This window comes from Cheilinus undulatus, linkage group 17, assembly GCF_018320785.1.
Source record: "Cheilinus undulatus linkage group 17, ASM1832078v1, whole genome shotgun sequence".
In the NCBI taxonomy this organism is placed as follows: Eukaryota; Metazoa; Chordata; class Actinopteri; order Labriformes; family Labridae; genus Cheilinus; species Cheilinus undulatus.
This window is the reverse complement of record NC_054881.1, coordinates 42750754-42763207: the sequence shown is the minus strand read 5'-3', so window position 1 is coordinate 42763207 and position 12454 is coordinate 42750754. Positions and strand designations below refer to the sequence as shown.

The following is a 12454-nucleotide window of genomic DNA, read 5'->3' as shown; positions in this document are numbered from 1 at the left end:
ATTAAATACGACCTTTTATCTGTTTTTTCCCATTTTTGTCACTTCTTTTTGACACTTTTTCCCAGTTTTGCCCACTTTAATCCCATTTTGCCCTTTTCACCATTTTTTTTGGCCACTTTTTGCCCATTTAAGCTGCCTTTTGCCATTTAGAGCCCCTTTTTTTCCTATTTTGTTTGCCCATTGTTGCTACTTCTTTTTGACCCTTTTTTCCATTTTTTCGCCACTTTTCGCCCATTAAAGCTGCCTGTTGGTATTAAATACCACTTGTTTCCTCTGTTTTGCCGTATTTTGCTAGTCTGGACTGCTTTCTGCCTATTTTAGTCACTTTTCTCTCATGTTTTTGCCACTTTTGGACCATTTTTGCCACATCTAACTTATTGTAATTGCTACTTCAAGCCATTTTCACCACTTAGATTGTGGCTCTTGCAAAGGTATTTTGGCTCTTTGGTTGAGCAGGGTTGAGTAACACTAGCCTAGAAGAAACTGGAAAACGTTGCAGAGGGATGTCTGTGCTAACTTGCTTAGCCTGCTGCTGCTGCGACCCGGCCCCAGGATAAGGAAGAAGATGAATAAATTAGTGCAGAATGTTTTTTTAAATGGCGTTAATATCTTAAAAGTAAGACGGCATCTAGGCTGTGACATGGCTTGCTTCTTGTTTTGGAGGTGGTGCATGGTGGTGCAGGGGTTAACGCTGTTGCCTCAGTAAGAAGGTTCCTGGTTCGCTAACCGGTCAGGGTTAACTGGTGACTAAATTGCCCGTAGGTGTGAGTGTGAGATTGTCTTCCTCTGTTAGCCCTGCGTTTGGTAGGCAACCAGTCTCACCCAATGACAGCTGGGTTAGGCTCCACCCCCCTGAATGGATGGATGTGAAGTTAGGGCTTTCAGTGGCCTGCATGAGCACTGCATCTCATGTGTGTATACGTTCATCTTAGGGGTGGAGAATCCAGGGAATAGAGGGCTCACCTATGTTTTTCATATTTACATTGTTTGCCCTCAATGAGTCAGATCAGTCTCTCCACTGCCATTGTTGTTGACAAAGCTGATATCAGAAGTCCCGCCTCTTCCTGCTTTGCCTGGGTTCCTATCATTTTATGGTACTGATGTCTGTGTCTTGCCTGCATCCTGATGTTCATGATGTCTTAGCTGTGCAGTTCATGTCTGCACTCTGATTGACGTCTGTGATGTCTTAGTTTGCATGGCATCACAGGTCATCTAGGTTTGGTTCTATATTGTCGCTCTTTATCGATGTAGATGAATTATTATCTGTCTAGATGTCACGTTCTGTTTCTGTCTTTTGTCTGGGTTGTTGCTTTGTTTTTGTACTTGCTTCTGCACTTGTCAAAGCACTTTGTAAACCCATGTTTTTAAAAGTGCTATACAAATAAAAGTTATTATTATTATATTATTATTATTCTTGATTTTGATTGGCCAGTGAGGAAGAAGTGACATTAAGGAGGTTGCAAAAGTATTTTTAATAAAGAGTATAAAAACAAAACGAAGGCTGACACTGAAGAGCCAAAGAGGTGCAGGAATACATGAGTGTAGAATGAAAAAGGCAGCTGACTCAGGCTCTTATCTTAGTTTTTATGAAGTTATGTCAGTTTAAGAGTCTTTGTCATTGTCACATGACACGAACTATTTCAGAAACCTTCCCCCGCCGGTGTAAAGAAGGAGAGCTGTATTCATGCTTTAGTGTGGTCTGCCTCTGTGTTTTATTGGCAGTTTAGCTGGTGAGTAGAGGAAATGGTTCTGAGTGATATAACCGTTCTAAATCCTCACTGATCCTGTAGTTTGACTGCTGTAACTGTCAGAACGAAGCGTTCAGAGGAGCAGCTCTCTGCAGCTCTCGTCTGCCCGCCGTACAATGGTGTGTTTGTGCAGGTCTCCATGTTGTAAGAGAAGAAGTGGAAGAACCGGTCGGGGCGTTCTCGGCCTGCAGGCTCTCTGTTTAAAGAGCTGTAGACTTCAGGTCACACTTCAGATAAGTGCAGGGGGAAACGGTGTGATAATAAAAAGTGTGTGAAAGGTTGTGTGGTAGAAAATGCCTGAAGACACTGACTGGAACTCAGACGACTGCTGGCATGAAGAAAATCTTAGAAAGTAAAAGTAATCCTTTCAGGATTTCTCTGTGATCATCTTCTCTCCTACTCTGTTAGAGAAATAGTGAGCTGCACGCTTCTGCTCTTTAGACAACCGAGACATAAAGAAGGAGATTAAACAGATATGAAGGGTCTGAAAAGACCAGAAGGCCTCAAATCAGTGAGGACATGATGCAGCATGAAGCCCTCGCATGAGTCTTTAGGAATGAAGAAATCCTCAGATCAACTCCTTTAAAGTCCCAGTAGAGCTGTAGAAATATGTGTTTTAAGTTTGATATGCAAAAGGAGACTGTTACTGAGCACCAGAACAAGTCTGAGTTTAAAAAAAGGGTCACCAAGAATGTAAAAATAGAGATTTTTGACCATCAGACAGGACGCCAAACACTGACATTACCACAAACACACCATCCCCACTGTGGAGCACGCTGGTGGCAGCATCGTGCTGTGGGGATGCTTCTCAGCCGCATCATGCTGTGGGGATGCTTCTCAGCAGCATCGTGCTGTGGGGATGCTTCTCAGCCGCATCGTGCTGTGGGGATGTTCCTCAGCAGCATCGTGCTGTGGGGATGCTTCTCAGCAGCCGGCCCTGGAAGGCTTGTAAAGGTAGAGGGGAAAATGAATGTAGCAAAATATACAAAAATCCTGGAAGACAATCTTATTCAGTGTGACAGAGAACTGCGGCTTAAGAGAAGGTTTATCCTGCATGGCACCAAGAAAGTTTTAGTTTATATGATCCTTACTGGTCTCACAATCCTTCCTCTAAAGTCTACATCACTGTGTTCAGCTGCTCTGGCTCTAACTGTCAGCTACATAACTCCACACTGCCCCCATGATTCTGGTTTCCTGACAGCCCTCAGGTCCATCATGTGTGGGTTGTTTCTAAAATTCTGAACATGCAGAGATCTGAGTTTGGTGTTAGATTTCCTCTGAATGAACGAGAAAAGAGTGATAAGATCAGCCGAGTCCAGACAGGCCCAGTGTGTGTGTGTGTGTGTGTGTGTGTGTGTGTGTGTGTGTGTGTGTGTGTAGAGCTGTTAGAGAGCCTTGATAAAGCTCTAGTTAGTAAAACACTAGTCGTGTTCTCGTGTTCTTTCTTCATTAGGTCAGAGAGATTCATGTTTACTCTCAGAGGGAGGGGCTCGGTCGTTACTCCCATGAGGACTTGCTCCTCTCCTCAGACTGTAAATTCCTCAAACAGAGAGACAGAGCAGCGTTAACGTTTCCTGACTCCACAATCAGAGAGCCGCTGGAGAGAAAGAGACTTCCTCCAGGCAGGATCAGTGGATCACAGATCACTGTTTGTTGTTTCTGTTTTAGATTTAAAGGGTCAGGTTTCATCACAGCTCATCTTTATTAGAACTTCATCATTTATAATGATCCTCATTCATTCATATTTATTTAGAACATTGTGAGGAAAAGGTCTGATTAGGGTTAGATACCTAGACTAACATGAGTCCATCCATCCATCATCCATCATCCATCCATCATCCATCCATCCATCCATCCATCCATCATCCATCATCCATCCATCATCCATCCATCCATCCATCCATCCATCCATCATCCATCATCCATCCATCATCCATCCATCCATCCATCCATCCATCCATCATCCATCCATCCATCCATCCATCCATCAATCCATCATCCATCATCCATCATCCATCCATCCATCCATCCATCCATCATCCATCCATCCATCCATCCATCCATCCATCCATCCATCATCCATCATCCATCCATCCATCCATCCATCCATCCATCCATCATCCATCATCCATCCATCCATCCATCCATCCATCCATCCATCCATCCATCATCCATCCATCCATCCATCCATCCATCATCCATCATCCATCCATCCATCCATCCATCCATCATCCATCCATCCATCCATCATCCATCCATCCATCCATCATCCATCATCATCCATCATCCATCCATCCATCCATCATCCATCCATCCATCCATCCATCATCCATCATCCATCCATCCATCCATCCATCCATCCATCCATCCATCATCCATCCATCCATCATCCATCATCCATCCATCATCTATCATCCATCCATCCATCCATCCATCCATCTATCATCCATCAATCCATCCATCTATCATCCATTCATCCATCCATCTATCATCCATCCATCCATCCATCCATCATCATCTATCATCCATCCATCCATCCATCTATCATCCATTCATCCATCCATCCATCTATCATCCATTCATCCATCCATCTATCATCCATCCATCCATCTATTATCCATCCATCCATCCATCTATCATCCATCTATCATCCATCTATCATCCATCCATCCATCCATCTATCATCCATCTATCATCCATCTATCATCCATCCATCCATCCATCCATCTATTATCCATCCATCTATCATCCATCTATCATCCATCTATCATCCATCCATCCATCAATCCATCCATCCATCCATCCATCTATCATCCATCCATCCATCCATCCATCCATCCATCCATCCATCCATCCATCCATCTATCATCCATCCATCCATCCATCCATCCATCCATCTTCCTTTTTAGGGAGAAAGAATAAAATCAATGAATGAGTTAAATGTAACTTCTTATTTATTAATTTATTGCTGTGGCTGAGTCTAAGTCTTTTTTCTGTGTCTTGATAATCTCACGTTCATCTTTTGTTAACTCTTCGTCGTTTAGCCTCTTCTCTGTTTGTACACAGGACTTCCTGTGGATATTGAAAGCACATATTTAACCCTCTCCTGCCTCCTGTCAGAGCAGAGCTGTGGTCTCTTTAAGGTGTCTGATCCTCTGTTAGAGTTCAAGGAGACGTGCAGAGTCACAGACGTCCTTCACAGAAAGTCTGCTTTCAGTCAGAGGAAACCCCCTCCATAGAGCCAGATGAGATCATCTGAACCATCTGCTCTTCATTTGTTCTTGGAAAACCAGGATGGGTCTGCAGTCATGTCCTGTATGAAGCAGAGATGTTTTACTCCTCACTGGACAGAAACGAGCGTGATGTAGGGATGTTTACAGACAAAAACAGGCTTTAGCTGAGAAAAGGAGAATAGAAATAGCTGATTTTAGATGAAAATAGGTAGAAAAGATGTTTCTGATGGCCTGTTTTGTGTTTTTTCTTCCTGCAGAGAGGAGGTTCAGCAGAACTGCGTCCGATGGAGGAAGAAGTTTTCCTTCGTGTGTAAAATGAGCGCCAATCCCATCAGCGGCGTGTTGGACCCGTGCATCTGCAGAGTGTCTGTACGCAAGGTAAACCACAACTCCCAGCATGCACCTCTGCTCTAGTCCTTTTATATGGGACATACCAGGGTAAGTTTAGCATGCACTATGCTGCAGTGACTAAATCCTTGTTAAAGGAATGAGTTATTACTTCTATTACTGAGTCTGATGCTGTGTCATGAATGGTGAAGAACCCCTGCAGAAACAGTTTTTTTTAGTATTGTTCCTTAGTCTGGAAACACCTGAAACTGAGAGAAAACCACAATCCAGAATGGACTGATGTTCATGTGTTTATCATGCATTGTATTTGTGGATCATGCCTGACAGCTGGATTTCTACAAAAACATTAAGCCAATCTGGATAAAGCAGCTTCTATCACAATTATTTGAGGGTTTATTTTTTAACTATGGGAAATTTAAAAATAGATTTACCAGATATACATCAACATGTTTGTCCTCTGCATACTTCTGAGATGGATCATTTCCTTTAAAGGAATTCAGCTACTTTTGCATTCACTCCAAGACCCTGCTTTAATGCAGAAATGATGCTCTGCATGTTAAAATCTGGTTCAGCCTCCCTGGGGTCGACCTCCAGGTTCCATGTTTGATGCATGTGATGTGATGTAACCCGTTTATGGGCCTGACTGTAAAAGGATGGTGTTAGAATAAGCAGACTTTTATTCCTTCATGGTTTTTGTTTTTGTGTGTTTGCAGGAGCTGAAAGGAGGAAAAGCTTTCTCAAAGGTACGCATATTTTCTGATCTCCTAAAATACTTCTAGGTCTGAGCGGTTTATCTAATATGTTTAATGTGTAAACTCGTAAATTTTAAACTGCTCTGTGTTCTTATAAAACGAACCTTTAACGGCCTCAATGATGTCAAAGTGACAGCGAGTGTGTAAACGTCACACGGTTCAGTCAGAGCAGCATGTGACCGACGGTGTTTACTGTGGTGTGTGTAGTCAGAGAATCAGCTGTCTGAGCCGTCGGGGCTCATCAGATTCCTACACGCTGAGTAATCACACTACACCGCTTTAATACTGTAATACCACTGTTTATATGTGATTCAGCCTCTGATTCTTTTATGACATAATGGAAAGTAATAGGCTGCAGTTACATTTCTAACTACAACCACAGAGGACAGCTGTGGGCAGCTTGAATTTACAGCGTGGTAAACACTAGGGCCGAGTATTTCCTACAGCAGCTGCTGGTTGTTGTAGAGAGTCGGGGTGTAACAGTATCAGAATCTCACAGTGTGGTTTTAATCACAGAATAAAAAACTCACTTAGAAAAATGACATCTGCGTTTATTAAACAACAATTGCACTTTAAATATAACAATATGTGCAAAAAATTGTGGCAAGTGTGTAAAGTCTTAAAAATGATTGAACATCCTGAAAGCTCTATTAACAAACAGATCAGTGATACTGAACGTGTGGCTCTGGAGCCTCATGAGGCTCTTTTATGTCTGAATTTTAAACATTATTCCCCTTGAAAATCTTAAAAAGGGGAAACTTGTTGCTATTTTCACCATTTTTGCTACTTTTCACCCATTTAAGCTGCCTTTTACCATTAAATACCCCTTTTTTTAATTATTTTTTTGGCCATTTTGCAACTTTTTTTTCCACTTTTATCCAATTTTTGACATTTTTAACCATTTTTTTTGCCACTTTTTGCCCATTTAAGCTACCTTGTACCAATAAATATCCATTTTTCCTATTTTTTGCCCATTTTTGCAACTTCTTTGTGACAAATTTTTTCCAATTTTGCCACTTTTAGCCCTTTTTTTAAACCATTTTTGCCACTTTTCATCCAAATAAGCTACCTTGTGCTATTAAATACCACTTGTTTCCTTTTTTCCAAAATGTTCGCCTCTTCTTTTTGCCATTTTTGCCCTTTTTCGCCATTTTTTGCCACTTTTTGCCCATTTAAGCTACCTTTTGCCATTACATACCATTTGTTTCCTATTTTTTTTCCCCCATTTTTGCCACTTAACTGCTTTTTCCCCATTTAAGTCACTTTCTACTCCATTTTTTGCCATGTTTTTGCCACTTTGGACCATTTTTTTGCCACCTGTAACTCGTTTTTTTGTCATTTCTCACCCATTTTTGCTACAATCTCACCATTTTTTTTTTCACTTTTTCACCCCTTTTCACCTGTTTTTAGGGTTTTAGGGTTAGGGTTACCGTTTTTGCTGCATTTTGACCATTTTTGACACCTTTTTTTATTGCACTTCATCCCATTCATGTTTGCAAGAATGCCCCAGCTAGCAAGCCTAGCTATCGATGCTAACTGCTTATTAGCCTGGTGTCTTGTAATGTGTTCATCAGTGGTTCTTGAATGTTGTGGCCAGAGGCAAGGCTAGGTGTGCTTTGGGAATGTGTATAATATTGCATCATTACTATAACTGTGACTGAAGATGCTATAACAAGAATTAGAGAGGCTATTTCTGGTTTTGCATGGTGTGCTTGAAGATAAAGAAGACGAAGTGCTGCTGGGTTTCTGTTCACATGCGGGCGCTCTTTGGAAACTGTGGGCTTGATTTGCTCAGTTCATCTGGTGAAGGGTTGGTTGCATAGATGGGTTTAATCCAAAAGTTTATAGTAAAAAAACAAATTGAAAACCTGCAACTGTCCTTCAAAAAGCACTGTTGGTGTTAATTAAAATGCTTTATTTGACACGTTTTTAAACCAGCCAATGTAAATATGGTGTGCCTCAAGATTGTTGCTCGATCTCAGCTGTGCCTTGGGTGAAAAAAGTTTGAATGCTACTGGTGCAGGTGAAGGTTGGTCGAGTTGTTTTTACACAGTCATGTTGCATGACTTCGTGTCCAGCTCCTGACCTTCTATCTGTGCTTTTACTGGTACTTCTTGTTGTCTGAAGCATGTGCTGCATCTTGCAGTTTACTGTCTGCTGCCACCTGCTGGCATTTTTGTTAATTGCACTGTAGATGATGTGCATTTCATTACTGGTTTCATAACATCTGCATGGATAAGGAGTGTGTGACTGTATACTCGTGTCGTGGACAGTGAAAGTACAGGGGTGTGCAGGGCTGGAGTGGTTTTTGTGCTCGGCCTTGCATCCTTGTGTCGGTCAAAGTTTAGGGAAAACTCCTTGAGGGGTTCTTGAGACATGGATGGAGGGACAACCTAAAACCTTCATGCCTCCAGACCCGGATGTCACCAGCATGGGTGCATGAAAACTGCAGGAGTTTGCCTGCAATTTATGGTGATTAAGACACAAACAGGTGCCGGGACTTTTGTTCCCATGTTAACAACGCAGGTGCCAGAGTTGATTTTTATTAAAGCATACAATATAAAAAAATTCTATCTTAGCTGAAACTTAAAAAGCTCTAACTGATGTCAAACATTAGAGTCAGTGAGGAGTTCATTACTCTGTCGCTGTTTCAGCTCAGTTATTTCTAAGATTGTACAAGTGGCAGTAGGAAGGTAAGGAAGTACAGCCAGGATCTGTTGAACACCACACAGTTATTTTGATTCCTGAGAATGCTCTTGAACGCAGCACAGTCTCTGCAGACAGTGACTCTTTAAGAGAGCGTTTGTGCTGACAGAGCAGAAATCATGAATGAGGAGGTTAAAGGAGTTTATCACCTCCAGAGCCGTCTGTTTCTCTTATTTACTTCCTCACAGAGCAGAAACAAAGTGATACATTAAAAATGAGATAAAGCCACAGAAGAAGAAGACAGAAATCTGCTGAGTCAGACTTTACCTGTGGTATCTACAATAATCTCCTCATCTTTCTCCTGTCTGTTCTTTGTGTTTTATTGTCTGTCTGTGTTCGTGGGTTCAGCTGGGTTTCGTTGATCTAAACATGGCCGAGTTTGCTGGTTCAGGCTCGACTGTTCGCTGCTGCATCCTGGAGGGTTACGACACCAAAAACACTCGCCAGGACAACTCCATACTCAAGGCAAGATGACAAAAACTCAACCAACAAGAGGGAACCATTTAACCATTTTTTGCCCATTTTTAAACCCATTTTTTTCTAAAAATGTAATTCCACCACCCTTTCCACCTATTTTTGCCATCTTTAATCCATTTTAATTCTGTTTAAAGAAAAGGGGTTAACATTTTTAAGAAGGTTATATCCTATGGCATAAATAAACACATGTTGCTTTGGAAAGTGTGGGTGTTATTCAGGTTTAAAAATATATATGGTTATCACAGCTTAAGTTTACAACATACCATGATGTTGCTGACCTCCATGGGGGGCCGGATCTGGCCCCCCTTTATCCCCCCTCATGGGCGGCCCTGTGTGTGCCAACTCTCCCTGTCTTCTTGCAGAAATGTAACGTAGAGGCTGGCAGGAAAAGCCTGGGTTCGGTCAGGATATGGAGTGTTTAAAGCTTTCTGTTGTTTTTCTCTAGGTAACTATTGGAATGACTCTACTGTCTGGGGATCCCTGCTTTAAAACGTGAGTTACTGAAGCTGCCATCCCTTTATTTTATGAGGGTCTGCACAGATTAGTTTGTTTAATATTTAAGATCATGAACATTTAAAGCTGCCTGAGGCGCTGTATCATCTGGAAAAGTGAAATGCACTGAATCTAAAAATGTATGTTTTATGATGGAGTAATTCTTCAAAGATTAGAGTTATTTGGTGCAAAGTTTTGGTTGAATTTCACTTTATAAAGTTTTAAAACACCTGAATTTCCCTGTTAGTTTCTTGAAAACCCTTCTCCTTTTCTCAGACTGATCCAACTATAGAATAAGGGGTGTTTTTGATTATATTTATGTGTCTCTGCTAACTTCTTCCCTACCAGTCCTCCCAGTACGGCCAAATCAGTCTCGATCAGTGACGAGGACCCGACCCTGCAGCTGGACTGTAAGGGAGAGAGCACTGAGGCGTCAGCGCCTACGCCGACACGAGGAAGCTTCAAGGAGTCTCCTCGCTCCTTCAAACCCAAACAGTCGTCAGTATGCAGCGCAGGTAATGCCTCACTGCTGTCTTTGTTGTCCGCTGTGTATTATAAATGGACGTAGGCACCATGGTGTTACTGAACTGTCTGAAGCCTCGAGTTCTGCATTTCTCTGAGCTTTTATTTTGACCTCTTGCTTCTTAGATCGAACCCATTCTGTTCGGTGCCTTTTATACGTAGTGGTGCTTTTGAAGGTAAACTTGTTAGAATATCTTGTGTGTTCTGCAGGTCTGCCTGAGGAGGGAGAGGCCGTGTCCAGCCCAGACGACGTCTTTTACAGCGGTCACGTCCGCAGCTCGAGCTACGCCAGCCAACACAGCAGGATCTCAGGTCAGAGAGCTGTGGCTAGATGAGGAAGTAGGAAGAGCGTCAATGTTGGCATCTCTAAGATCATAGAAACCTCCACAGTAGCAGGATGGACCCGTCTGCACGGAGCAGAAACTAATGTGGACCTGAGTGGTTGCTCTGGTTGTGTCTTTACAAACCAACTAAATGCATACCGCCACCTACTGTCTCAGACTGTGAACAAAAACTACAAAACTTTTATGTAGTCTCAGGAAATAAAGTCCAGTTTTCCACTAACATCTGTCGTCTCTATCCAGGTTACAGCACGGCTCACTCTCGCTGCTCCAGCCTCACCGACCTCAGTCACCATAGAAATGCCTCCTCCAGCAGCAGCGCCTCCTGCGGCCTGGCCCCCTCCTCCTCCTCCTCCTCTCAGCCGCCCCCGTCCACCCCCACAGAGGCTCCCCAACAGGCCACACCCACCAAACCAGAGAGGCCGCCTCCCCCCTCTGCAGCCGCCCTGTCCAACAGACCGTCCAGGTAGACAGTTGCATGTTTTCACCATCACATCTTCTCCGTGTTGATGTCAGAGCGAGGCGTGTTCGGACGCCGTCGCTCTGATTAAAGTCTCAGGTTTAGTCTCAGGTATGTGTAAACTCACATGCCAGAAATTCTCCAGGAATTCGCCGCTGTCTGAGAGGAGTGTGTGTGAGAGTGTGTGAGCATGCTCAGTGGAAGAGCATCCATCTGCTGCTGTTACTGACCCAGGATAAAGTAGAATAAAACACTGAGGGTCTGGTTCACTAGGAGTGGGTTGTGGCTGTTAATGCCGCCATAATTAGCACATCATTGTCTTCCGTACGTTCATAGTATGTAGCTCTAAAAAATTCAGACACAGCCATCATTTTGTTTCCTCTCAAAGTGGACAGAGTGTCTCTCATCAGGCTGATTAGAGCTTCAAGCTGAAACAGTTGTTCCTGATCAGAGAATGACTGGACCAATCAGAGGTGGTAGAGACAAGAGTGGTTAAGCTGAAGCTACTGCAAGCCTGTAAACTATGGCTGCCAGTGACAAGGTTAGCATAGATAAATATCAGTCTATATCAGCTGTAATTATCAATTTTTATCAGCTGTAAATACCAGCCTATATCCGCTGTAAATATCAGTCTATATCTACTGTAAATATCAGTAGAAATCCGCTGTAAATATCAGTCTATATCTGCTGTAAATATCAGTCTATATCCGCTGTAAATATCAGTCTATATCTGCTGTAAATATCAGTCTATATCTGCTGTAAATATCAGTCTATATCTGCTGTAAATATCAGTCTATATCCGCTGTAAATATCAGTCTATATCAGCTGTAAATATCAGTCTATATCAGCTGTAAATATCAGCCTATATCAGCTGTAAATATCAGCCTATATCAGCTGTAAATATCAGCCTATATCAGCTGTAAATATCAGTCTATATCAGCTTTAAATATCAGCCTATATCAGCTGTAAATATCAGCCTATATCAGCTGTAAAAATCAGTCTACATCAGCTGTAAATATCAGTCTATATCAGCTGTAAATATCAGTCTATATCAGCTGTAAATATCAGTCTATATCTGCTGTAAATATCAGTCTATATCCGCTGTAAATATCAGTCTATATCTACTGTAAATATCAGTATAAATCCACTGTAAATATCAGCCTATATCAGCTGTAAATATCAGCCTATATCAGCTGTAAATATCAGCCTATATCAGCTGTAAATATCAGCCTATATCAGCTGTAAATATCAGTCTATATCAGCTGTAAATATCAGTCTATATCAGCTGTAAATATCAGTCTATATCTGCTGTAAATATCAGTCTATATCTGCTGTAAATATCAGTCTATATCTACTGTAAATATCAGTATAAATC

General features: G+C 42.1%; 1 protein-coding gene across 2 annotated transcripts in view; it reads left to right on the top strand.

Moving 5' to 3' along the window:
- Nucleotides 1-12454, top strand: part of fam102ab (family with sequence similarity 102 member Ab) — a 34332-nt gene that overhangs the window by 14086 nt on the left and 7792 nt on the right. For both annotated transcript variants that reach the window (XM_041811338.1, XM_041811339.1), the window contains exons 3-9: nt 5239-5359; nt 6043-6072; nt 9136-9252; nt 9710-9756; nt 10105-10271; nt 10489-10590; nt 10863-11085. In XM_041811338.1, the coding sequence (XP_041667272.1) occupies nt 5239-5359; nt 6043-6072; nt 9136-9252; nt 9710-9756; nt 10105-10271; nt 10489-10590; nt 10863-11085 (807 nt within the window). The remainder of the gene's footprint in view (nt 1-5238; nt 5360-6042; nt 6073-9135; nt 9253-9709; nt 9757-10104; nt 10272-10488; nt 10591-10862; nt 11086-12454) is intronic.